This window comes from Catharus ustulatus, chromosome 4 (assembly GCF_009819885.2).
Source record: "Catharus ustulatus isolate bCatUst1 chromosome 4, bCatUst1.pri.v2, whole genome shotgun sequence".
NCBI classification, from domain to species: Eukaryota; Metazoa; Chordata; class Aves; order Passeriformes; family Turdidae; genus Catharus; species Catharus ustulatus.
In genome coordinates this window covers 59,518,293-59,545,906 of record NC_046224.1, presented here as the reverse complement: position 1 = coordinate 59,545,906, position 27,614 = coordinate 59,518,293, and the positions used below count along the sequence as shown (strand labels likewise).

Here is a 27,614-nt window from a genome sequence, read left to right as displayed (position 1 = left end):
TTCATTAAATTAACTCTATGCAAAAGTAGTACTGTGCTGACTGTGCAGAAAGAAATTGGACTAATATTTTAATGAAGACACCGAATATTCAAAATATCTGTACTATAAAATGATTTTTGTAGTTGGCTTTGTTTTTAAGCAGTTTCCGGCATGCAATCTTGACTGGTTTCACACCGATTTGTGGTGATCAGCTTCAATCATACAGTTTTGATTGAAGTGTCTCCTGAGGGGAAACATGACTGTTTGGGCCAAGAGGTGGTGAAAATGACATTAAGTAACTCATGTACCCTGGACTTTTTCCTTGCTACATCTTGCAATAGAGTGGGAGACACAGAAAGATCTACATTATCTAGTCATTTTATTATCTTTCATATTATACCCTTATCCTTGCCTTGGCAAGTTTTTTGTCAGACAAGTCCAGGCAGTTTTGGTAATGGGGGACTCAAATCTCAATTTGTACTACTCTGTAACCTGAAATCATACTCTAAACTGTAATCAGACATCACATCTCTGCCTTGTCTCTAAGGAGAGGTCTCCTGGAAAACTTTAGTAACTATTGACAGTACAACACTTGCAGAGACCTGTACTGTGAATGGTGCCAATTAGATCTCTTACCTGTTAGAGTGTTTGAAATGCATTGCAACTCATTTAGCCCTCACCAACTGTGCAAACTTCCTGAAGTATATATCTTTGACGTGGAAATATTTTTCTTAGGCTGGCTTAGTTGTTCTGAGCAGACAGCGCAGGTAGCTTCAAGGGAATGCTGTTCTGGAGCCTGAGCTCCTCATGGCACTGACCACAACCACACTGAACACAAGCACACAACAATTCCATAAATTATTTTTGTCTCCTGATTAAATTTCAGGCTGATTTGCCTCCTGTGTGTGTTTCCAATTCCCTGTATCAAGTATTCCACAAGCTCCAACCAGTAACTTTCTGTCTTTATCGATGTGTTTCTTAGCGCTTAGGGGGAATGACACATTTTGGTCTGAAAACAAGAGTTTTTAGTAGGGAGAAGGAACTTCTGTGTCACTCTTCTCACAGCTCCATGTGTAGATGGAAGATGCCTGGATGCTGGTACACCTTATTCAGGTACCAGACTTGAATGCTTCAAACTGAGGGTAAAAAGGACATTGTTTCAAAATTGTAGTGGCACTTTTACTGGTGTTACTTGATATCAAAACACAGAATGGTTTGATAAGAGAACTATTCTTTTGAATTTTCTAGGTGAGAGCTGAGGTGTGTATTTGCAGGAGAGAAAGCTTTCTAAACAAGAATCTTGATTTTTACTGTTCAAATTGTGTCCAGAAACTGTGGTAAATCATCTACTAGAAAATATAATTTCAGCTTATTTATCAGGATCCCACTTTATTGGGTTCCCAAGACATAATAAAATGTTTAATACATTGAATAACTGCATCACTTCATATATTCCCCACCCTTCTGTTATTCAATTAATATCTCTCTTTAGCTCTGGAAGTTTCCTCAGGAGTTCAGGAATCTGTGTCTCCTCTCAGCTTCAGTAGGAACACTGTTGTCAATACTTCTTAAGAAGACAAGTTAAAATTTTCAAAATATGGACCTACGGATTTTTCATTTTGAAAATACTGGAACAAATATAATGGGAAATAGATAAGTTTTTCACACATAAAGGGTTTTCGCAATGTTATCATAATTTACATCTCTACGAATACTAGGTACTATGGACCCTAAAAACATCAGAAAAATAATTTTTTTTGTTTCTTCCTCTGTGTTTTACTTCTAAAAGGAGAGAGGAAATAACAGAGGGGGAAAAAAGTAGAAATTAGAAAAAATACTGTATTTTTGTAAGTAAAAAGTAAATACCTAACAGAAGTACTTTGAATTTCTTTTTTTTTTATGAGTAAGACAGAATAGCAAAAGCTTTTCAAAATAAAATTCCAACTAATTCTGGTAGTTGTGGTTTTCCTATCAACTAGCATTGAACCAGTTTAATAAACACCAACTACGTGGGCTGAATAGTGATTTAGCTAAATATCCAGTTCAGATGAAATCACCTACAAAGGCTCTGCCCAATGAAGGCAAGAAGGATGTGCAGCTGTATTTTCCCTGAAAGACACGAATATTTCCTGAGACATCCTCTAAAGCATCTCTCCTTTCTTTTCCCCTCACTTTTTCTCACAGTTTCTTTCTCAGTTCTGTTAGGCAACATGAATCACAGTAGCATTAGCTACTTTTTTCCAACAACATAGTATTGCTATAGCAACAGATAAAGTGATTTTGTTGTGGGTTTTTTAGTCTAAATGAAAGGGTTCACACGCACATCAGCTGCTCAAGGCACCCTGCAATATATGAAATGAGTATGGGACACAGGAACTTGCATTTCCATCTAAAATTTTCTGAAGAGGGAAATGGGAGTTTGACCTCCTGAGGATACAATTTAATCTGTTCAGGCAGAACATGTCATGTGTATGATTCTTACCACTAGTGGCTGTTGCCTTATGGTTCAAATTTAAACCCAGTTATGCTCAACTGCTCTCAGACATTCCTCAGCCCCATCTCACAGTCAGTCGCTGCAAGTTGGCTACAGAATCTGTCTCATTGTTGATAAAACCCTGTCATTTGAAGCAACTGTTGGATGATGATGCATGTACAGACCAGATTTGGGTTGGATTGTACAGGTGGGGTTCATTTTTAATTGCAGCTAGAGTGACAATGCTGAGCATGTTACACACAGCAGTGCACATAGACCTGTGGGGTCTTCCTGAGATAACTGGGAGGGAAGAATCCATTCATCAGAATAGCTGAGTGCAGCCCATTTACGCACCAATTCACAAAGTGAAGATTTGGCTAGGGTGGTTTTGGTCATATTATTTTGATGGTGGCCGGGTTGCCTCAGTATGCCAGCATTTCATATGCAAAAACAATCCAAAATGCAAAAGAACCCAAAGGGCCACTTGAAATGAAATGGTGCTGCTCTTGACTGCTACAGGGACAAGATGTAAAACAGAGAGTGAACAATGATGTAAGTCTGTTTAATTCCCTTTTACATTTCTCAGATCCTTTGCTTTATTACTGCAAATTTGATGTGAATGTCCTTGAAGTCACATTAATAAATCTTATGCTGTCTACCAAGAGTCTTCCTGGAAGCATTGTGCACTTTCAGGGAGGTGTTTTGCTACTACTGTTTCACAGGAACTGCTGTTTTCACCACAAAGGCTGTTTAATTTTCTATTATTTCTTTACCATATGGTATTGTGGTTGTCTTGGACCTGGACCAATTGTGTTGTAAGAATTTATCCCGTTTTTTCTTTACTTATTTGAACCCTTTAACCACACTGTCAGACTGGTGTCACAGGGCTGTGATGAAGTATTAAGGAAGTACCTTTAGATATACCCTACCCAGGAGCTTCAGAAAGTGTTTTTGGCAAATCTGTGGATGCAACATTCCTTGTGACATAAAGATTCTGCAGTATGCTGATTACTGGATAATTTAGAAAGTTTTAATTTGTTTTCAAATTTGTTTTCTGCTAAGACACTGCCTTCCACTGTTAGGCCATTGGCATGTCCTACTGTAAAAGAGTAATTTTAACTTAATCTCTTCTCTTTTGATTAATTTTTATTCCCAGTTTTAATCCATGTAAAGTGAGATTTAATAAAGTTCTGTGTGCTATAAAATTGAATTTAGATTTACATTACCATTTCCTGATTTCCAGCAAGGGTAGCAAATGACATCAGGTACAAGAGAATGAGAAAAGATCTGAGATCAGGGGCATGAGTATTTTATAAATAAATAATTTAAATAAATAATATAGATTTTATAAATAAATGTAAATACAGGGGTAGCAAATAACACAAAGGACAGAGCAGAGTGTATTAAATCCTCAATTACTGCACTTAATATGTAGCAGTTGAATTACCTAGATGACATATCATTAACTGAAATACAACATAAAATGTGATCACGATGATTTTAAATGTATTTGTGGTTTGTCCTTTTTATGGAAATGAATTTGAACACAAGTTCTTTTCTGTTCCCAGAAGTCTGAACAGAGATTTAAGAAGTTAAGAAGTTTCCAGCTTGCAGATATGCAGCTTCAGAGACTGGAGGATGAGGATTTAGATAAAAGGCAGATGTGGGACCCTTTATGGTTGAATGTTTCTCTGAAAGCAAGGCACTGCACTACATATCTTGCCTGCAAAAAAAAAAGGTATGAATCTTCTTAGGGATTATTTACATCCCCTTATGGTAGTGAATTTTAAGGAATGTATTCTATACAGAACAAATAACAGAAAAAAAAGCAAACTGTCTTTTGTATGCAACAGATGTCAGATTTCAGGGTTAGTATAGGCAAATTAATTTCATCTATTCCTATCAAATAGATTTCTAATAGTTTTGATGATTGTTTTTCTTTTATGTTAAAAATTTTTCCCAGCACAGAATGTGGCAGGTCTCAAGTAGGAAAACTTCTGGAATTACAATCAGAGGTGAGAAGACATGTGGAAGACATTCTGTGTGGGTTCTAACCAGGTGTAGTAAAAATGGTAGAGATGGCCTCTACAAGACACTTGTTATGGTTATTGCCCTTTTAAAATATACATGCAAAAAATATATATCAGGCTGAAAATTTATTTCCATACCTCAAAGAAGAAAAAAAGAAAAAGATACAGGTAAAGTTTCCAAAACTTTAACCATTTAAACACTGTCATTCTCCAGGGGGTGAGATAGTCATATCCCAGGTGAAATCAGTTCACACTATCTTCTATATCTGGTTTAGGATGAAAAGAATCATCATCTGAAAATGTATTTTTCTCTCTAAATGCTATATAGGGAGCTAGTAGCAGGCAGACACACAAGCAATCAAGCATCTGAAATTTAATCCTGGGTGAAGCAAGTTCTGTGTTTAGTATCTAATGCCCCTTTCAGGCATTAATTCTGAAATTAAACACCTAAAATTTTTATTTCTGACTACTACATCTCTAAAAGCCATCATTTGTAGATGGGACTGAACAATGTAGGTACCTTGTGGAGTTTAATGGGAGAAAATGAACCTGATCCTACAGTAGTTCAGTTTTGGTTGCAGATGGTTTAAAATCTGACTGGCAGGTTTGCTGGGTTAGAAATTAAGAAGATTTTTCTGGGAAATGCAAAAGAATGGTCTGAATTATCCAGTGTCAGCCTAGAGGACTCAAATCCCATACAGCACAGAGGAAGGGGTCCCCATCCCTGGAGGTATCCAAGGAACAACTGAATGTGGCTGGCACTCAGTGCTCTGAGCTGGGTGACAAGGTAGGGATTGGTCACAGGTTGGATTTGATGACCCTGGAGGTCTTTTCCAACCTTAATGATTCTGTGATTATTTAAAACCAAAAATAATCCCCTTTTCCCCAGATCCTCACACACAGACATACATGTAAAATCCACAATATCATGGCAATTTATAGTACAAGTACGAGTGGGTCTATGGGTTTGGTAGAATCTAAATTGTATTGCAAAAGGTTTACTTTATGATATTTATGATGCAACTCCTCTACACTCAGAGATCTTGCATTATCCTTGACAGCCTTGAAAAGCCCTTCAATATGAAAGGAGTAGCTCTCAGACTTTGTGGGGTTTTTGAAGGAAAAAAGAGTGTAATGCAAACTACATGCATTTGGTTACCTATGTGGTTGGTTTTTTTTTGGTTTTGGTTTTTTTGTTTGGTTTTTTCGGTGTATTTTGTTGTTGTCGTTTTAAGTAAAACAACCTTTGTCAAACAGAACAACTAAACCTAGAGATGTGAAAATTTGTGTTGTGTGCAGGATCTGACCTTTGCCAAGATCAAGAGCTAATGGTAGCATCATATTTGGTGCCTCTGACTCCACCACGGCGCCGTTGTCCCTCAAAGATCAGAAGATTTGTAGATCCCTGTTCAAGGCCTGTGGCTTTCTACACCTTTTATAGAGATGAACTCTGGGGTCTGGGATTTTCTCATACTTCTCCATATAGAGTTCTTTGCTACGTAGATTGCTCTGTTGAAATTTTGCTGTATATATATTTTCCACAACACTTTTCCCCATAGAAACCAGGCATGATAACTTTTTAAAAAAACTGTGGAAAATATTTCAAATAATACTAAGCTTCTACTGCTTCCCCCCTCCAAGCTTAATAACAATAAATATTTTAAACAGACAGAGAAGTTATCCAAAGACCAAGCTGCATTTTCTATGACAAGAAAAAAAAAAAAAGAAAAAAAATCTTTGCTACTTCATTTCAATTTTCTTGGTAGATCCATTAATTTTTCTTTAGATAGAAAGAGCAATGTGTAATTAAAAGAAATATAGCAAATTTTTTTTTAAAGTAGGGTTGTAAGTGTAAGTAAAAATAATCTTGAAAGGTGTATCAGTCTGATCTTTTTATATGGTGGCGCAAGTTCTGACACAGCACTATGGGGATTCTGTCACTGTGACAAATTTAGAAGCAAAATAAATACTTGATAGTCCATAACTTATATAATAAACTATGAATATTTTTTTGCATTAGCATAAAGCCCTGGTATAAATTATGAAAGTTATTTTAAAATTAGTCAAGGAATTTATCCAGCTCAGCACAATGAGAGGTTTTCTCCAAAACAGCTACTTTAGTGTGAACCTGCGCAAGTGATGAAGTGGACTTCAGCTCTTCACCTTAAAAATGGAAAAGACAAAGAGCCTGCAGGCCTCTCTCTGAGTTTGGGTAGTGAGTAAAAACTCCTTATGGTCCAGTGCTTTGATTGTTAGTGTTGGACTGCCATAAATGCTGTAGAGGGAGACCCATGGACTGGCCCACAATATGGGAAGCAGCAGAGAGAGCTGCTGGCAGCTGAAACCAGAGCAGCTTGTTGTGTGGACAGGGTCCAGAGTGCAGCCACCCTTCCTTTCCTGGTTAGTGAGTTAAATAAACCAAGACAATTCAGGTGGAGAGTGCTCAGCCAGGACCTGTGGCAAATAAATCCACACTGCAACGCCTGTCACGTAATTTTCTTCACATTGGTGAGTCCTGATATATGAAAACCTTTTCCCACACATGCTATTCCTCCACAATTTTGCTTCTTTTGGGCTCAGCTGGTCAAGCTGATGGAAAACCCCCAGGGTGTGAAAATCAGTGCCAGCCGGGCTGTGGATTTCACAGAACGAAGGAGCCAAAACCTCAGTGTTTTTGTTAAGATCCGCTTAGAATATTTTGCATTCTGCCCCTCCCTCACCAAAGCCATCAGGTGAAGCAGCTTCTGCCTCTAAGCTGCCCATCCGCCATGGTCAGGCTCTGCCCTCGCTCCGGGGCCGCGGGGCCACCAGCCCGCAGAGGGACCCTCGCCGCCGGTGAGTGCCCCGGGTACCGGCGGGGGCCCGAGGGGATGGCGCATCCTTCCTCGCATCCTCCCTGCATTCCTTCCCTGTATCCCTTCCCGCATCCCTCCCTGCATCCTTCCTCACATCCCTCCCTGCATCCTTCCCTGCATGTCTCTCTGTATCCTTCCCTGTATCCCTTCTTGCATCCCTCCCTGCATCCTTCCCTGCATCTCTCCCCGCATCCTTCCCTGTATCCCTTCCCGCATCCCTCCCTGCATCCTTCCCTGCATCTCTCCCTGCATCCTTCCCTGTATCCCTTCCCGCATCCCTCCCTGCATCCTTCCCTGCATGTCTCCCTGCATCCTTCCCTGTATCCCTTCCCGCATCCCTCCCTGCATCCTTCCCTCCATTCCTCCCTGCATCCTTCCCTGCATCCCTCCCAGCATCCCTCCCCGCATCCCTCCTACATCCCTCCCCGCAATGCCCTCCCTTCCCTGCCCCCCACAGCCGCTCCCAGGGCGGCAGTCCCGGTGCTGGCGGTGCCGTGCCCGGTTCGGTCCCGCGGTTCCGGTGCCCGGTTCGGTCCCGCACTGCTGGCACTTCTGCAGCTGAATCACCCCGGCCTGCGGAGATGTCGGTACCAGATCTCATCTTCTGGAGGCTGACCGGGAAACCTGGTGACGTGCTGGACGTGTGGGTACCTGAGGATCAGCCTGTGGTTGTTTCCATTCATTTAAACGCCCAAAAATTCCCTGAAATATTTTGAATTCCTGTAATGATCATTTCCCCCTCTCCTTCCCCGCTCCCTTCCTCCCCCTGACAAATCGAAAAGCCCTGATACAAGATCAGCCCCAGATCAGGGCTGACTCTTCTGACATTTCAGAGCTTTTCATTTTTCTTAATCCTTTAAAAATGCATTTCAAAACACTTTAGCTTGTCATGTAGAGAAATGAAAACACCCCATTTAGAAACAGCAAAATGAAACATGCTGGCTGATTCCATGTTCATTTTGCCTTATTTTTTTCCTTCCTGTTTAAACAATTTTGTAGCAAAGACAGAACTGAATAACAATGAATTAAATATTCATGTTTTGGTGAAGAAAACTGTGAACATAAATGTTGCTCACTTCTGTCAGATATTAAATGTATTTTCAAAAATATTACATGGCAATGCTATTTCAGATGATTAGATGGGCTAAATTTTTTTTATTTTTAAAAAAATCTTCTTTAGCAAGCATAGATATATAGCAGAACTCAGAGACTTCCAGTCTGTAATCTTTTTTTCTAAAGCATTTCATACATGAAAAGGGAAGAAATAAAAGGAAAAAAAAAAAGTAATCACAAGTCAAAGATTTCATATGCCTTGGAGGACTGTTGAGGTCTATCTAAGTGTAATAAAGCTGTGTTGGTATTTCAAATCAATGGGAGCTAACAAAAGGTATTAATTATGTCTAGCTCTGAGGTTTCTGATTTCTTATCCCTACAACAGTCAGGTTTGAATCATCAGAGAAAAAGGAGCAGTCTGGGTTTGCCAAGATTTTGATTAATCCTGCAGTGTTTGGCCTCAACCATCCAAGTCCATTCTCAGCTCAGCATTCTCTGTTACCCCATTCATGGAAACATGGAAGCATCTTTGACCTCAATCCCTTGGAAACCATTTATTTTCTAATGATCTAGATGCAGTCTCTGAATTCTGCAAGGTCTAAGCAGAATTCTGTCCCAAGGCCCTCCAACTCTGGTACCAAATGACTGAACAAGAACTGGTGTGGATGATCCTTGTGTATCCTTTCCAGCTCAGCCGTTCCGTGATTCCAGCAGCTCTACCCAAAACCACCCTGCACTGCCACGTGTGCTGTGCGATTTTTGCAATTTATGACCTCAAGCTGTAAGGTTCAAGTGAAACTGTCACGATGGAAAAATCCAAATCTTGGTTCATGTCTGTTTGATGGCGCTGTGAGAAAATGAGCAAACAAACCAACTGGCCACATGTGGGCTCTCTTGGGACTCCTTTACCTCTAAATAAACATATACAATGGATTTTGCAACTAAAAAATGTTATCCCACGTAAATAAGGGCTATTGTATTGAAAACTATATTCCTGGTATGAACATGAAATTAGTTTGGAATTTTGTTTCAAGTATTAAAAAAGCCATTTCACAAGAAGCAGACCTGTGTGATCAAAAAGTGAGATTTGGCCTGTATTTTAAACAGAAGAACTGGAGGGACTTAGGTACGTGAGTAAAGTAAGATATCTGAGTAGATTTTCTGCTTAATATGGTGAAAGACATGCAAAATTATGTTGTCAAATTCAAATTATCCAAGATTAATTACAAAGGAATCAAAAGCTGAATCTCTGAAAGCCTGCCAAAAGTTAGACTACCTTGTCTATAAATCAATTACTTCAGAACAGCCATCTGCTAATAGTCTATGTGCTGCAATGCAGCTTCTTGGAATCTTACTGCTCCAGAGAGGGAAAAATGAAAATAAAAGCAAGCAGAAGAAATCCCAGGGGACCGTAGCTTCAGGAGGCAAAAAATTGGTGCTTTTTGCTTGCCTGTCTCTTCCCAGTTTCCTGCCCCCTTCAGCGTATGAGAAAGGCAAGAAGAGTTTGTGCACTTTGGAAACTCGATAGGAGGCAGCAGCTGATCTTCCCATCACCAGCCTAAAAATAATCCACTCCAGGGCTTGGAGCGGCTTCACTAAGTGGAGGAAAATCCTGCCATCGGGATGATATTGATCACATAGCACAACCGAGTGACACTTTGGGTTGGTATTTTGGGGTTGTGTTTACAAAGGTAAGCTGCAGAGTTTGATCTAACATTCAGTAACCAAACGGGGCATGCGATGACCCTCCCCCCATTATCTCCCACTAACCACCTCCTCCTCCTCCTTCCCTTTATATCTGTGGGACAGGGCTGCTCCTCGTTCTTTCCTGGGATTACAACTCCAATCTCTTTTTCCTTTTCCATTCGCAGGCGTTCTCAGCCTTTACCGTCCCCTCCTGCTGATGTTTTCTTTGCTGCTGTTCACAGGGTTATGTTTCTTTTTTTAAACTGTCCTGTCTTGGCAATGTGAAGTCGAAGGTTTTACAGCAGGCAGCGTAGCACGCTGGTGTTGGGGATTGCATTGTGTGGAGAAGCTTTCCAAAAAAGAAAGAAAAAAAAAAAAAAAAAAAAAAAAAGCGATGCCTTTAGATGTGTGAGACCACTGCAGATGTTTGTGTGAAATGCTTTGCAGTGCCAACAGCCTTTTCAGCACCAGTGCCGTTGTGATTTTCCCTGTGTTTGGAGCCTGATCCAGAAGGCTCCCGAAGTCAATGAGATTCTTTGCATTGACTTCAGCACCGTTTGGATCAGGCTGTGGCACACGGCAGCTAGCGCTGCGAATGCTGACAAGCACCAGAGGTAATTCATCATCCTGAGGCCCAGGGCAGCCGGGACAGCTCTTAGCAAGGAAGAGGGGTCTGTGGAGCATAGGTGGTCACAGCTTAAATAAGGAATAAAAGGAAAGTTGTATTTTGTATCGGGTCATTTTTGATAAAATAGATTTGAGAGGGACAGTGCTTTCTGCCATTGCCTCAGCAGAACTCTTTGCAAGACTATAGATCACATAGGTTGGGTTTAGGGCTTTTAGGAAAGGCAAGAAGAGTAAACTAGAAGGGTTAAACCTAGAAAGGAAAAAGATTCAGAGCACTAAAATCTGTGGAAAACCTCAGAGTTACGCCTTTCATTCAAAGCTATAAATTAACCATTGGTCCTTAGTTAAAATTTACTGTGGAAAATTCCAGAAGGAAAGACAAATTTTACTTTTGTGATTTATTCAGAAGATAAGAACTAAGTACTTTTGTAAAACTCAGATTATTTTCTTCACCCTGCACCTATATGCATACACATATGTATATACATACATGTTTATATGTATATATGGGCATATAATGCACAGTATATGTAAGACCAAAATGAAATTTGATCTGAACTGAGACACAAGAATGCTCTGTAAACAGATATATTTCAATTAGGAAGTGCAACTATCAATTTATATCTTTATTTTTTTTTTAAGTATGGACAACAGAACTACTGCAGTAAATGTTTTCAAAATATTCTTATTCCCCCAAACAAGCTCCACCTGAGGAGTGTACTTATACTCTTTTTTTTGTAGTCATAAGTACCTTGCAGAGCATGACGATCAGAGTGATAATTCAGGTAAGATTAAACTCTTGAATATGAAGATTTTTAAGTCCACTTTAAAAGACCCTTAAGGTAGTTAAAATGTCTTTAATTAGGATTCTTATAGTTTTGTACTTGGTGAGGATGTTCTCATAATTTTAATGGAAATTTAGATTATCTACCATTTTTCCCATTGTCTTCTTCAGAATTGCTTATGGAAAATATATCTCATGAACTGGCTTAGTGCCCCTGAGAATCCCCATTTATGCTTGTTAAAATGAGATTTGTGAGTGTTTAGGTTCAACGTTTTGTCATTTCCATGTTTACGACTTTGAGCTATTTTCTTTCTTCTCAAAATTCCTCTTCACAGTGAATATTTGTTCATGAATCACTTTTGTGCTGTTTTCTGTTTATTCTCTTATGACTGTGTCTGTTCACCTTAGCCTAAAACCAGGAAGTCTCAACTTGCCAGTAATGGGGATCTTAGCAAAAAAATTTAGATGCATAAAGGACCATGAGGGTTTTTTTAGCTATTTCTTTGAGGGGTGAACTGCTGTTCAGATAGTTCACATACTCATTAAAGTAAACCAACAGGGAATCAGATTCCCAAATGATGTAAAGGAGAACTGAAACTTGCCTTCCACTGGTACCAACATGGGCCCATCCTGATTGTTCTTTCCATTCCCCTCCTCTGTGAAGTTTGGCTGATGGCTGTAGCTCGCACTGACTATTCAGTACAGGCCATTGTCAAAGGCAGGAGGAAAAAACACCTCTGAGAATCTCTGATAAGTTGTAGAGTTCATAAAGACAGAAGTTAAAGTGAGTAATTTGACAGTATCTTAGAAAGACGAAGGCCTTCCAGCCTACAAGTGTTAAAACAAAAAATTACCTGGCACTCGGCACTTCTGCTGGGTTGCTGAATTTAGCTGGTGTCCTCAGATGGGACATGCTTGTTGTCAGGTGATCTTGTCCCATTACTACATTTCCATGTCTGAAATGATAGATTAAACCTAGCATGCTTGGTAACTTTATTATAACGTATAACATTCCTGCTATAATTAGCAGTGAAGCAAATTGTGATGTATCCACATTGGTACAATTGCCCCAGCATAACTTGTTGGCCTACTGTATTCAACAGCAAGTGGAACTTTCTCTGGGAAAGCCATATTTTGTAATGACTGACCAACATTGTAGTTTAAAATGAGTTTATGAGCACCTCAACAGTTATTCTGAATGGCTGCTACTACCTGATGAGAAGTAGTGGTTCATAATGGCAGATGAGCAACAAATTTCAAAATAACTTGCTACCCCTTTGTCTGCTTTCTCCAGAATATTCACTTTTAGGTTGCACAATTTCTTTTTTCAATGTGGCAGTTAGAGTGCTCCCATTTTTTTCAGACAGTGATGTTTGCCAGTCAAAGCCATCTTCCTGTAGAGAAGCTTTCAGCTCCAAAGATTCCAACCTGAGCATGAGCTTAGAGAAAAGGTCAATCCATATGGGAAGAAGAGGCCTTTGCTTTCCAGTGCCTCTCCTGTCTTTTGGGACCCACAGAAAAAGTTTTGCTAAGAGGTTGGTGGACATTTCTCCACTGTTATGTCCTTGAGACAGTCCTGTATGAGCCAGTTGGGAACTGAAGTAGGGCAGCTGCAGCAGCTCAGCCCTGATGTTGAGCTTGATGTGAGCAGGGCTTCTTATCTTGGGAACAGCACCATGGTGATTAGGACTGTTAATTGTGAGACTGAACTATGTTTGTGTGGCTCTCTGCTGGACTGTGAGCCCACAGCAAGGCAGAGTGCTGAGGGTGATAAACCCACCTGGTTTTGCTCCTTAATTCACCTGTGTACCCTTCCAGGCAGTGCTGTTCCAGTGTTCCCAAGGAAGGGTCCTAGCAGGTGTACGAGGGCAGCTGCTGTTGTGGAATGCAATAATCTCTCTGAGTTGGAGGATTAAAGGCTTTAATCTCTTCCATCCCTGTTACAACAGAAATATCTTTGAATTTCTCCTCCTGAGAAAACTGGCTCTGCAGCCTAGTTTTACCTCCTTGCTCTCTGCCCACATACTTGCTGTGGCCTAAAAACTGTCTCCTCATCTTTGGGAAGGAGAAAAGGACCCTTGGCCACAGGGTGGGAAAACTTGAGTCAGCTCTGTATTCTGATTTGGTTATGTCAAATTCAAAGACCTTCAGCATTACAGGTTTTGCTGTTCTGTGTGATCAACATTCTGTCTTTTTTTTTTTTTTGTGGGAAAAACAGAATAAGTATTCAGTGTACTTTCTTATTGCATAAAGCTCAGTGTGGAGGGAAAGAAACTGCACTTCCACTCATGGGCAAGATACCTTTTTTTCCCTCTCTGCAGATGTAGTGCTGACTGAAGCCCAGCATTTGCCTACTAGAAGAGTAAAAGCCAAGGAAAGGATAGTTTAATAGTTAAATTTTCATTCAGGGAACCAAATTTGATCAGTGATCAGACATAGACGTGTTCCATCTTCCTTTCCTGCTGCGGTTTCCAATGAGTTACAACAGTAAGCACAACTGCATTTCTTCAGTTCTTAATGTTTTGGCTTTGTTGGGTTTTTGTTATTGTTTTTTGAGGGTTTTTTTGGTGGTCTTTTAAAAAAATTTTTAATTTATTGTTCTTAATTTTCACATTTTCATTTCATTTCATTTCATGAAATCTTTCATGAAAGAAGGGAATGGTCCCTTTTCACGCGTTCACTGGGTAAACTGCAATCAAGATTGTTTTAATTTCCGGGCTCAGTTTTTTGAGTGAAAGCTTTCAAAACTAGGACTCATGAAAAGCCAGTGTAGCTGAGGCCTTTCAAAACTCTTTAAAATTATTAGAATTATTAAGGATCTCTTTAACTTTAACTTGCAATACTGAAATGCTGTTTAAAAGTGCAACCTTGACTATTTAATTAGTTGGAAGCTTACATCGTTTGCAGCCCAAAAAATGTGTCCTTCTGTAGCCACACTGAACTTCCCAAGCATGGGATTTGAGAGTGGGCACAAAAAATGTTGCCATTATATTATCAAAGTTTTATTTGAAAAAGATTGAAGGCTGCACTGTTTTCTTGGATGACAGAGTGCATCTGAAAATTTGTCATGGTCCAACTCATGTTATTTTTAGTTGAGCTGCAAAGGCATTGTTGAAAAATGTCCTGTACTGTCTAGAGAAATTAAGGATTTGTTCGTCTGCCCTAGGGGCTTTTCTTTCTGTCCTTCTTTGGAGAAGAACACCACTCTAAACTTTTAGGTAATGAAAATGAGCTTCTGGAGGCATGCCCTGATGCTGCAGAAAGTAATGGCTAATTTCAGCTTCAAACCAAAGGGCACTGACTGTAAATGCAAAGCATTCTCCCTTTGATATCAGCAAAACTTCATCCAGTATATTTCTCTTATCTAGGAAATTTGAGCCAAGAGGCAGGAACTACATTACATACTTTATTCCAGGGGGTGATGGATCTGTGCATCTATCCACCTCCAGAGTCTCCTCTGTATCTAAGTTTTCCAAAAAACAGGGCCAGGTCCTGTGGTTCAAGACACAAAACAGTGTGTGTGTGAGATCTGCCTTCTGAACCAGAAATGGGTGGGAAGGGAAAGATGGACTGGTTCCTGTCTCCCCATGAGACACACTGAAGATGACATTATTTCTCCCATTATCAGAGCTCTAAGGTAGTGCAGGGTGTTTCCATGCACCATTCTTAAAGATCCAGGGAACTGCCAGCAGCAGAAGGTGTTATGAAATTTGGGATATGCCAACAGATGTAGAACATGAGTCCTCCACTTCCAGCTACAGCTCATTCCCAGCACAGTGGAGATGGGAAAATGGGTGGAAGAAAGGAGGGAAAGGAGGAAGGAAGAATCACTGGACTACTAATGCTTCCACAGTTCTTATCTCCTCTATTCCCTATCAGTGCCAAACTGTACTGGATGTGAGTCCTGAGCTGCTGAACAGGGAAGTTGTACATTTTATGATTTGGCATTTTAGGATGCTAAAGTTGCATTGGGGCAGCACAGCATCACAGCACTGATCAGAATATTTTGATAGATTTTAAGCCTGTGAAAGTTGAATGAACATGATCACTGGATAAACTGACTCATGATGAAGTTTTCTGATCAAAAATCTTAGGAATTTAGTGTCAATTACCCTACCTCATTTCATTTGCCATATAATCTTTTTTATTTAACCAAACTAGGTTTGATTTTCTCTCTCTTTTTAAGAGAAGGCAATTAAATTCTGCTTCTCTTTTTTTTTTAAATGAACAAAAATATTGTGGATAGACTGCTCTTACCTTCTCTTGAAAAATATAACCAGTATGTTGGGCACTGTCTCTATATATCAGAATTAACTAGTAGGACCAGGTTCTTTTCTCAGTCCTGGCAATGTGCAAAGAACAATTGTTTTTAAGAGTATTACTGGACATACTCCATCACAAAATTAGGCACAGCACAGATTCTTGTGAAGATTCAGATGTGATTCTTCAAAGATGCATCTTGCACAAGAGCTTTTAGCAACTATTGTTTGAGGTGTGATAGGAAACCTCTGCAAACTGATGGTGGTCTCTAGTTGGGAGAAAACACTCTTCCTACAGTTAATAGTCCTTCACTTGAACATTTGCTACCTCTATTCTATTTTCCTCCCAGAAAAATGGGAAAAAAACAACAGTTCCCTTAGCTTCCCCTGGATGTGGTTTTCATCCTTTCTCCCAGATTGATTTTTGACTAGAAGCCAAAAGCTACACAGGCAGTCAATGATTGAGTGCTCATCTGAACCCAGGATTCTCCTGCCTTTCAGTACCACTCCAACCACTAGACCACAACAGCATCTTATGCTGCCTCAAAAGAGTCTCATCCTTGTGGGAAAGGGAGGAAAATTCCCAGCAGAACTCCCTTGGACTTCTGACCTTCGATAAAAATGAGGAAACAGCACTTCTGATTTTCAAGAGATTACCATTATCATTATGTTTCCCTTAAAGAAGACATGTCAAGATTTCACAAATTAAACCCAAACAACCTCTGTGTAGATCTTTTTAAAAAGTTCCTTATTTGTTTTGCTAGTAACTCCTTGATATATTCAGACAGATTCCACATCAACAGAAGTTTTCTTTTTTGTTACTAGCCTTATGCACTTATGAATGTATTTTGGTATAAAAATAAAATTATAGAATGATAGTGGTCATATCACTCTATTCATTATAGAGAATGGGCCAAAATCTCCATCAAATTATGTTACAGCACATGGACTGTTAGCAGATGGTGGTTACTGAAGTCTGAGTCGGTTGACCCTCAGCTTTTGCCTCACAGTGAGTACATGAATGCGAGTTACGCTTAACTGCTGGTAAATCTCAGCCTTAAACTGCCGAAATATTTGGGAAAGGGAGTGCATTTATCACACTCTTTTCAAAGAAACTCCTCTTCACTGATGTGTTTTGATATGGGCTGTGCTTTTCAGACCCAAAAAGAGCCTGGTTAAAAGCTAACAGGGGGTTTAGCAGAGGTTCAAAATGCTTCTTTGAATTCCGTGTTTTTGTGAAGATCTGCATGTTTGTTCTGTCTCTACGGGACTACTTGTGTAATTTATGCTTACCTTGTTATGATTACCTTGTTTAAACAACTTACAGAACTAATCTTAACTATTTGAGGAAAATAAGAAACCTTTTTCTCCCCATTCAACTGACTTTTCTTTTTGTTTTTAAACTGCATTCATGCACTTTCTGCATCCTTATCTTGTTCTGATTCTGCAAAACCTATCAATGCCAACATTCTTGCAGAGAGATGCTTTGCTGAATTAAATATATTCCTTCTATTTTAGCATGTAAAATTTGAGAAAAGAAAAAGATGTGGATAAATGGTTCTCCACAACTTATTCTACAACACTATGTTGCTCTGTGTAAGTCTCAGGAAAAGAGATGAGCAAGGAAAGACTTTGTTTGCAGTCCTGTTTCATCTTCTTGTAAAGAAGACTGAAAAAATAAATGATGCACAGATTGATTTAAGCCAGAACCTGGCCATAACTCTGGGTTGCTCTATGGTCCACACTCTGCAAACACAAACACAGGAGCTTATCTTGGTGTACAAAGATAATCTCACAAGAAATCTTGGAAATCAGAGACTGCTGGGATGAGTCTAAGCACATGTTTAAGGGTTCTCAGGATCAAACATAAATGCTGATTTACTGCCTAGGCAATCTTACCACCTACTTTGGTTAAGAGTTCCTTATTTATCTGTAATGTCTTGTGTGTGTGGCCATTGTTCTATGTGGCAATGAAGAAATACAAAATATCAGTGAGTGCAAAGCTGCCAGATCACACATTCCAAAGGTTCAGAGCTTGCACTGGGAATGCAGTGCAACAAATTGTTGGAGATATTGCACAGACAGTGTTGGCTCACCAAAGAAACAGCAACACACAGGTCAACTTATGTCCCTTTGGGTTTTGTTAGGAGAAATGGAAATACTTATTTTTCATATCTTCTACCTTCTTTCTTTGTATTCTCACAGAGCTTTTGCAGCATAGTGTTTGTGCTTATGAGCATTAGAAGTTAGAGCATAATATATTTAAAAATAGCACTTAAATAATGAATACAGCTAAATATAAACAATATTATCAAAATATAAATAATACTAATGTCATATAAACACAGCCTTCTAATGTACTTGTATTTGCCATAGCCCAAAATAATTTCCAAAATACAACTGTATTATTCTCTATGGGTATTTCAGCATGCTCCTTCCCTATCTCTTTATTATATTTATTTTGTCTTCAGCCAAAGGGAATGCTAGCACTCTTGGTAGTCAACATTTCTCTCATTTCTGTAGTAGCCAGACCCTCTGGAAGAGATGAGACTCGCATTTTGTGGCAACGACAATGCCTCAGCCTACAACATCAGTGCTGGTGTCCTCAGGAACGTCTGCTTTGTGGATGCCCTCAACTTGGTCCCTCATGTCTTCCTGCTGTTTATCACCTTCCCAATTTTGTTCATTGGTGAGTTATTCCGTGCAGCTCTGCCATCCCACAAGCACTTGAGCATGTGTTTATACTCAGTCAAGTTTGCATGGGCTTGGTGAAACCATTGGATGCTTTGTATTTTTGAATTCTGAAAAAGAAGAGGCAGAATGGCTTCACCCGGAGGACGTGGTGAAATGTAGGAATTTTAGATGTAAATCTGAACTAATCAGCATGAAGAGATGGATGAGAACCAGAGAGATCAGATCCAAGTGCTGTGGAACTTCTCTCTGCAGAAGTTTTCTTCACATTCAAAACTGGCAACTTGCAACTTCTGTTATTATTACATATTAGAGGACTTAGGGCAGTGGGTCTGAATTTCCTTGAAGTTACATGAATTACAGAGAATATCCAAAATGTTCACCTTGGATGTAAGGCTGGGACAGGTGTAGGAAATATTTAAAATAGAATAATTACTTCTTTTGCCAACATATGCAAACAAAAGTAGAGCAACAGAGATAATTTTTTTCCCAACAGGAATAAAAAGGAAGAAATGATAAATCCGTCTTGAGGAATTTAGGACAGTGGAGGGGCTCTAACTCACATAGTCTTGTAAAAAAACCCATTTAAGCTAGTACTCTAATGATAATTTTTTTTCTACAGTTGTCTTTTTATCCCAGTAAATTTACGGTGGTGAAATAAATACAATTTAATACTTTTCCAGAAGGTCAAACAGTGGCATTCTAACTGATCATAGAGAGAAAGGTAATTCAAGAGACTTGAATTACCATCAAAAATATTAGTGAAAATAAATATTCTCCTGACAACTGCATGAGAAATGCCATGTCAGTTCTCCCATGTGTCCTTCCTGCTGTTGCATGTGTGGATGGTAATGCATTTCTTCCACAAGGAAGATTTAAATTTGGGACTGTATTTGAGATTGAAGGGCTTTCATCATGCAAAAAGACTCCAAAGCGGTTGAATAAAATGCTAATAAAATCTGAATAAAATCTGTGGGCTAAACGTAGCTGTGACATGATCCAGTGACTAAAAACTAATTAATTAAGCAAAAGAATAAGAAACAAATTCTAACAAATTATAAAGACTGGAAAGAAACCCCAGGATTATGGAAACTCTCTCTGACAATGCTGGATTTTTACCTCAATGCTGGCTTTTCCTTTGAGGTGAGGTGCAAATCATCCTTGAAAGACAAGGCTTTGTGCAGAAGTGTTTGATGGGAGTACAGTATGAGGTCTGTGGGCAGAGATAATATTTTTGAACACTGTAACACCAAGTGCTGCTTTGATTTTTTTAGAGGTATTAGCCGAATAATTTTGAATTGCTATTGCAGCTGCTGAAAATTCCCTAACAATGTTAGGAAAAAATATAGTATTTTAAATAGTATGTTATTCCTATAAGTATGTAATTCTTTGTTTTCTATTTGTAATTATTTGTATTTCTATTTTCATTCTGTATGCTAATTATCAGGGCAAATAACTGTTGAACAGAGCATTAAAAACCAACCGGAGTCCATGGTATAGACTGACCCCAAAAGAAATTTGGTGCTGAGCTGTGTTTGTGCAGATGTGTCAGCAAAGGAAAAATTAAAAGCAGCCTGGGGAGAGAAAAAGACAGGAGCAAGGTCAAAGAAAACCACATTAGATTAGGAAAGCAAGCCTTAGAGAACTATAGAAAATGCTTGAGATAGCTATGGAGAAGAGAGAATCATTTGTTCTTGCAGTATTTTGTGTCTTAAATAAGGATGGAATGGTGACATACTAACAGTTTCCAAGAATGAATAAACTTAGGGCTTGGTTGATGTGTTCCTGAGTCACCTGATGAGCCTCTAAGCCTGATGAGGTGCTCCATCCTTGTATAGCAAAAGCACATGCTGGCTTTTAAACTAAGTTTGCTTGTTTCCTTTTGTCTGGTTTCTTTACTTCCCCAAAACGTGCTGCTGTTGGGATTCTTTGGGAAGCTGTCAGGGAATTCCAGGAGCTGCCTTAGAGTGAGAGGGATTTTTGTGCTGGCTCAGGACAGCCCTGCACTGAGTGGGAAGAGATGGAGGCCAAGGCTCGCCGCCATGAGAAGCCAACCCATGGTCAGGCTTGGCTTCCCCAGCCCTGGCACCTCCCTCGCATCCTCTGTGTCCCCTCTTGCTGGCCTCAGAGAGGATCTTGCCTGGAAAGGGCAGGTGATGCCATGGAAATAGGCTTCAAGTTTAATTTGTTGATTAATTAGTTGATTAGTTGCTGTGCTGGGAGCTCTGCAGGGCCTGAGGTGCAGAGGCCTACGAGGCTGGGCTGTGCCTGAGGGAGAGAAGCTGTGAAATCATTCTTCAACCTTCACTCAGACTTAGCTCACAACAGGCCTGAAACAGATAATAAATGTTACTTGTTTCAAGTAAATGCATCTCTTCAAGGCCTCATCTGAGGATGTAACTTTTATATCAGTTGGGAATTTTTCCTGCTCTTGTCTGTGACTGTGAAAGACGTGAGGACGCCATCACTTCAGATTGGTCAGTCTCTGTTGTCTGAGGGTGCCGCTTGATGTGGTTTTATTGTTGTTGTTTTCTTATCATTTTTCTTGGCCACGAACAACTTTTCCTTGACTGTAATTTGGGAAAAGTCTTGTCTCATCATCTTCAGCATTTAATTTGAATTACAGGGCAACTGAGACACTGCTGGCTCATCATTTTATCACCAACATCTCCTGTAGTCTTGTAGGGGGTTTGTATCGATTGCATTCAAGTGTGGCCCAGAAAATTGATAACCAGATCAGTCACTGACTTGCTGTGAGATAACTTTTCTTTTTCCTTGCTATCACTTCCCAGGCTGGGGAAGCCAGAGCTCCAAAGTGCAGATTCACCACAACACCTGGCTGCACTTCCCCGGGCACAACCTGCGGTGGATCCTGACATTCACCCTGCTGTTCGTGCACGTGTGTGAAATAGCAGAGGGGATTGTTTCCGACACGTAAGTGGCAAACTTTGGTGGATAACCACGCTAATTTCATTTGTTAATGAACAGTGTTAATGTCTGATGGGCTGGCTAGTACGGCATGAGGAGGTTTTCCACCATAAAATTAATAGAATCCTTTCATGAACTGTCTAGGTTTTAATGGGATGAAGGTGAAGCCATTGTTCTTAGCATTTATTTTTCTCTCAAGCTATAATAGCAAGCAAATATTGATCAAAGTTAAGCACTCATGAGGACAAAAAGCTTTTTGTCTCTAGGAAATTGATGTTTGTCCTCATCAATAGATTAGCAGAACACGTATGGTTTCACACAATGGTGAAAGAAAGGCCCCAAATTCACTAATTTATACCTTATTTATTTTCAGCCAAATGAAATCTCGCCACCTGCATCTCTTCCTACCAGCTATAATGGGATTTGTGGCTGCCACTGTATCCATAGTCTATTACCATAATATTGAAACATCCAACTTTCCAAAGTTACTGCTTGGTAAGTCTAAGTCTGATATTTATATACTCCTAAAAATCTCAGTATTTTAGCCAAAGTCAGCTTTGTAGGTTGAGGAAGATGATGGAATGTCTGGGAATATTAAAACAAAGAGGAGTAACTCTCTGTTCTTGCATCTGGTAGTCTCATAGGAACTACTGCACCTTTCATAAGGTACACACTGAAAACTACTTTTTAAATTATTACAGAAGAGAAAACCTTGCATGCCTGTTGCATTTCTATCACAAGCTTTTAGGCATTTTTTAACACTGCTGAGGAAAACTTGTTTGCATTCAAAAGGGCTATTTCAAAAGGCCACTTTGAATAGTGATCTGACCACAAACCCTCCTATGCAGATGCTGCTCTTTCTCAATATCTTTTGCAGATGATTCCAAGATGATCCCATCTGCTGTCTCAGTCAGGAGATGGTCAGACCAGAAATTTCAGAATAATGTTCCATACAAGTATATTGTCCAAATTGTCTGTAGCTGAACTACCTGAACAAGCCCCTGACAGATACAGGATAAGACTAAATTCCATAAACTCTTTTTCAAAATTAGCACATTTCCATATTCTCACTTGGGATGCATCCTGCTTTTTCTAGGAGGGAATATAGCTTTTGTTAAGTTATGTGCCTTAGAAAGTTCCCCTTCAGATTACGTCCCTTCAGTGGACTTTCATTCCTGTGTGAAGATCAGCCATTGTGGATGTGTTTGAAGGGTTGTGGCCCAGGAAAGAAACAGTGGCAGTGACATAGAGGATCACTGTGCCTGCACTGTATCAAGCCATAGAAGCTAAAATGCTGTAGTTACACTAATTTATTAATTTATTTCTAAGTTATGCACGTGCACCTGTTTTACAGCCCTGTTCCTTTACTGGATAATGGCCTTTGTCACCAAAACCATCAAGCTTGTCAGATACTGCCAGGATGGAGTGCCTTTTTCTCAGCTGCGTTTCTGCATCACTGGAATCATGGTCATCCTCTATGGGCTGCTGATGGCTGTGGAGATCAATGTCATCCGAGTCAGGGTATGTGGCTTCTTCCTCAGGATCTGGAAAAATATTAGTGGTATCATGGGGCTGAAGATGGCTCCTTAGTCCCAGGAACTCTGGCTTCTGTCAACTTTAGACCCAAGTTTAGCTTAGCCATAAAGGTTTGGTTAATTCTGTGGAAATCAGTGGTCATTTAAATTTCTTTAAAATGTGTGTCCTAGATGTATCCCCTGGGCTTGGTGTGTGGGCCTGTGTGCATCTACCCACACAAAGTGCACACATACCTGTGTAGATATTGCATATTTGTGCACAGGAGGAGGGTATAGGTGGATGCAATCTGTAAAATATGTGCTGTGTTAGTGCTGATGAACCATTTATGTAGTGAATCTGTAAGTTAGCACATGTTCTTGCCCTGACAACTTAAAATAAAATTATTTCTCAAGAATTTGTTTTTACTTTTGTTCAGCTTGAGATAGGTGGTACTGATAGGGTTCAGAACAGTATCCACATCCCATGTTGCTCAGTTATTTGCCAGTTATCTGTCAAACTGGAAATGCTCCTATTTGCATGCAAATTTATATTTAAATTCAACATATCATTACCTCTAAAAGTAAATTTGAGGCTGTGGTTGTCTCACACATAGTTTTTACTAAAAAATTACTATCAATAAGATAATTTCTGAACCCATGTTTGTCTGTTTTCTCCTCTGCAGAGGTATGTGTTTTTCATGAACCCTCAGAAAGTAAAGCCTCCAGAGGATCTGCAAGATCTGGGGGTGAGGTTCCTGCAGCCATTTGTCAATTTGCTCTCAAAGGCAACTTATTGGTGGATGAACACTCTCATTATTTCTGCTCACAAGAAACCTGTGGACCTGAAGGCCATTGGAAAGCTTCCAATTGCAATGAGAGCACTGACAAATTACGTCTGTCTCAGAGAAGCCTATGAGGAACAAAAGGTAATAACAGGTCCATGTGACTGGCCTTAGAAAGACAAGTATCACTTTGAATTTCTTCAGCTTTCATGAAATCCTTGTTTTAGGAATTTTTGAACTTAGGACTGTTTGTTCCAAGGTGAAACATTGGCGTAGGAAGTTCCAGTCCAATAGTTACTGTTTGGTTTTAAGTGAATTTATAGCAGGAGAGAGTTGCCAAACTGAGTGCAACTGGAAACAAAAACCACAACAGACTGATCACTTGCTAGATTTTAAGAGTGAAAGATTTGTTTAAATCTGAGCTACTTATGCAACTGGAAGTATTCTGTCCATAGTTTCAGCTGGAAATACTCATCTTCCCCCCCGCCCCCCTTTTTTTTTTTTTCTCCAGACAGAGAAATAGCCAAAACCACACATCAAGAATAGCCAAAACACCGGTGTCTTAGCAGTAATTTAGTCACCAATCCCAAACACAGAAGCTGCAAGGAAGAAAATTAACTCCATCCCAGCCAGACCCAGTACAGAAGGCGTGGTTGGGAAAACTCACTGGGTAGGGCAGGATTTTCCAGGGAAACTTCTGGATGCGTTTAGGCAGCTCTTTGCTCCCAGCAGCCAATGGAGCTGCAGGCTCCTTTCTGTGCCCTCTGAGACAAAGCAATTATCAGCAAAATTGTTTATATTTTAATATATATAGGTTGCTTCTCTTTCCTTCTCCAGTTGAGGATTACAGAGATCAAGATCCTTCTGCTTTAGGGCAGAAAGCAACTGAGTTTTTGCAACTGAGCTTGTCACAGCAGCCTGGGAGAGGTGCATCCCTTAAACCAGCCCCTTAAGGTGCCTAAACCCTACTTAAAGAGGCCAAAGAGGGATATGAACCTACTTGGCCCAGATTGAGTCTGTGCCATTTTTGATGACAGGCATGACAGCTGGGTGCCAGCATTTGTCTGTGGCTTGTTCACATCTGCAGGTACTGCCTGTGGCTGCACAAAAATGCAGTTCAGATGCCACAAGGCAAGTTAAATGTGAATTTCTCATGTGCATGAGCACAAACTTTCAGTGTGTAGCTTCCCTCATATAAACATTTGCATAAATGTAACACATGCAGTTACACACACCTACATTTCTGATGCTGCCTTACATCAGATATTTTGTGTTCTGTAGTTGTCTAAAGTCTTGAGATTACCACAGTCTCTAGCACATTTGTGCTACTATTCCAAAACAGGCTGAAACCTTGAAATAAACTGGTATTTTGTAGATAAAGTTAAAGTAAACGAAATGGCTAAAACAAATCCAAGGAACCAGGCAGTGGGACTCACTGCAGTTCATTCCTGTGGAGAAATGTGTTGGCTTGTGCCTGGTTGGGCCACAAACCAGCCACAGAATTAGGAAAATTCTTCAGACTGGAGTGTGGTCTGGAGGAGGTGATATGACCCTGTCTCTGCTACCAAGTGTGTATTTTACATTAATCTCCTGCAACTGGGGTGGGGAGCCCCACAGCCTCCTCTGGATTAAGTGGGGTTACCCCAGCCTGTGTCTGGAGATAGCTGATCTCAGCTATGCTCCATGGCCCTGCAGAGAGAAAACTCCTGTTCCTTCCCAAATCCTTCTCACATCATGCTGAACATGACCCTGAATACTCTGTATTGTGGAATCCCTTTGAGATAGCTCACATGACATTGTCTTGCTATCTCTTCTGCATGCTATGAAAGTGGGAATAATTGTATCAATTCTCACATAATTCCATTAACGCCCCCCCACACAAAATGATCCTGTTTTTGTTGTTGCTTGGCTTTTGTTTCAGTTTCTTTTGAAGCAGTCTAGATGTTTCACACCACATATCAGTGCGTCATATATCACATACCAAAAAATAGATTTAGCACATTGGTATTACATTTGGCTTACACCACCAGCCTAAATCCTGTATAATTTGTCCTGATGGTCAATAGAAAGCTTTTCTTTTGGGCACTTAAATCAATTTTTAAATACAAGAACCATTAATTTACTCTGTCTGCTATTCAGGTCCACTATGGCTCTTACCTGTTAGGGCCAAGAAAAGGAGGAATGAAATTGTGTAAACTATCAGTCACAGTGACTTTGCCCTGCAGCACCAGGCTTATGCTGCCAGCTCCAGAACTATGGGAACAGTCAGATTTCCATATTTACTGAGGCAAACTTTATGGGTGACTCGATTTATCAGCAAACACTGTCTCACCACCCTTTATTCCAACTGTGGAGTGCCCAAGATAGAGAAAATTACAGGAACTTGAAAGGAAGTTGGCAAAGACAAGGAAAACCTAATCAAGTGGCAAAACTGAAAACAGCAGCCCAGACTGGTTAATTAACACCACAACATTCTATGCAGGCCCATAACACTCAAGGACCATTCTGGGAAAGAAATTATGATTAGAAAAAGGTTTTTCTCCCATTTCTTGTTACATGCTTTAGCTAATATGAAGTCTTGATTAAAAAAAAAAAAAAAAGAAAAAACGGTGTTTAGCAATAAATTAGATAATTTAAGTAGGGTTGGTTTGTTGTTCCAATGAAAAGGAAACAAATTTCATATCATGATAACCAATGTGTGAATTGCAGTAACAGTGAAAATGGCTATTAAATTGTTTGAGAAATAAAGATTTACTGTTGCCATTTAACAAATTTGCTATTAATTGAATGCCCAGAATAATAGAACAATTTTTTTCCCAAAAGATGGCAGCCATTTACCCAATAAATTAGCTTAGCTCCTCTCGAGCTGTCAAAGTTATTAATTATTTATTTGAGGAGGGTGATTAACCCATTTAGGGCACTCAAGCTCAAAACCCATTAGGCCACAAATTCAGAGCCTTTTGTCTGGGAAGCTCACATAAGGCCCTTGTGCTCTTTCCGTCCTCAGAGGAAGCAGTTTAATTCTCACCCCTTTCTGAAATGGTAGCTCTATTTTGACCCCATGGTGCTTATTTCTCCTTCCTGAGCTCCTTGGCACTGGCCTGGCCCATCTCTGGCAGCCACCTGATCCACCTGCACATTTTTGGCACCATGCATATAATCCTTCTCACTGTGAAATGGCATAAAACGGAAAAACTGAGAAAAGAGGAAAATAAGAAAAGATGTGAAGCAGCCAGGCAGGTTACAGGCACGTTTGCTTTTGCTTTGGGGCAGGGGGTGGTTGTTGATGGACTGTGCTTAAAATGTCTCTGTGAATGCTCAAGAGGGCTTGGCTTGCAGGCATCTGTGCTACTTGAGAAATGGCAGATGCTTGTTTAAAGTGTCAAAAGTTGCTGCCTGAAGTGCAAGGAAGCACTCTGCAGAGCACGGCTCTGGTCAGTAAAATTCTTCCTTTGTTAAACTTAAAGGACCTCAGAGATACCAGAACTCCTCTGATTACACAAAGCCATATCTGCTGGTTGGTGTTTTAGCCAAGAGCTGTGATACTGTATAAATTCACAGATCTGAAGGGTAAAAGGACCCCTGGTTGATTTAATCTTACCTCCCGTCCTGGTCTGCTGCTTTCATTTTTTGAGCACAGTTATTGATTTGTTGAAGTGTGTCATCCTGGAAGGCATCCAAGAGATGGAAAAAATTCCAGATAAATTAAATTAAGCTATATTCTTGTAATTGTAATGTGTTTTTCCTGCAATCAGAAGCCTTTACAGCTTGTGAAACCAGGATTAGCCATGTGAGGAAAGGACTGAAAGGTCAGACTTTCCCTGAGCACACATGACAAGGAACAATGACTGTCTGCCAGGATGGTAATCTGCTAGCATTCCTGTGTTCACAGGTTGGGGAAAGTGGTGGGATATAGAGGTGAGAAACCACAATTACCAAGGGCAGGCAGAATT

At 39.9% G+C, this 27,614-nt stretch overlaps 1 protein-coding gene across 4 annotated transcripts in view; it reads left to right on the top strand.

The window, feature by feature from the left end:
- Positions 1–7,758: 7,758 nt before the first annotated feature.
- ABCC9 (ATP binding cassette subfamily C member 9) overlaps positions 7,759–27,614 on the top strand; it is a 71,935-nt gene continuing 52,079 nt past the window's right edge. For 3 of the 4 annotated variants that reach the window (XM_033057123.2, XM_033057125.2, XM_033057122.2), the window contains exons 1-9: positions 7,760–7,980; positions 9,855–10,081; positions 11,445–11,488; positions 16,652–16,755; positions 18,270–18,435; positions 21,230–21,371; positions 21,739–21,860; positions 22,720–22,886; positions 23,563–23,805. In XM_033057123.2, the coding sequence (XP_032913014.1) occupies positions 18,291–18,435; positions 21,230–21,371; positions 21,739–21,860; positions 22,720–22,886; positions 23,563–23,805 (819 nt within the window). In that variant the 5' untranslated portion in view covers positions 7,760–7,980; positions 9,855–10,081; positions 11,445–11,488; positions 16,652–16,755; positions 18,270–18,290. Of the gene's footprint in view, positions 7,981–9,854; positions 10,082–11,444; positions 11,489–16,651; positions 16,756–18,269; positions 18,436–21,229; positions 21,372–21,738; positions 21,861–22,719; positions 22,887–23,562; positions 23,806–27,614 lie in introns of all 4 variants that reach the window. The other variant, XM_033057121.2, reaches the window with a different exon arrangement.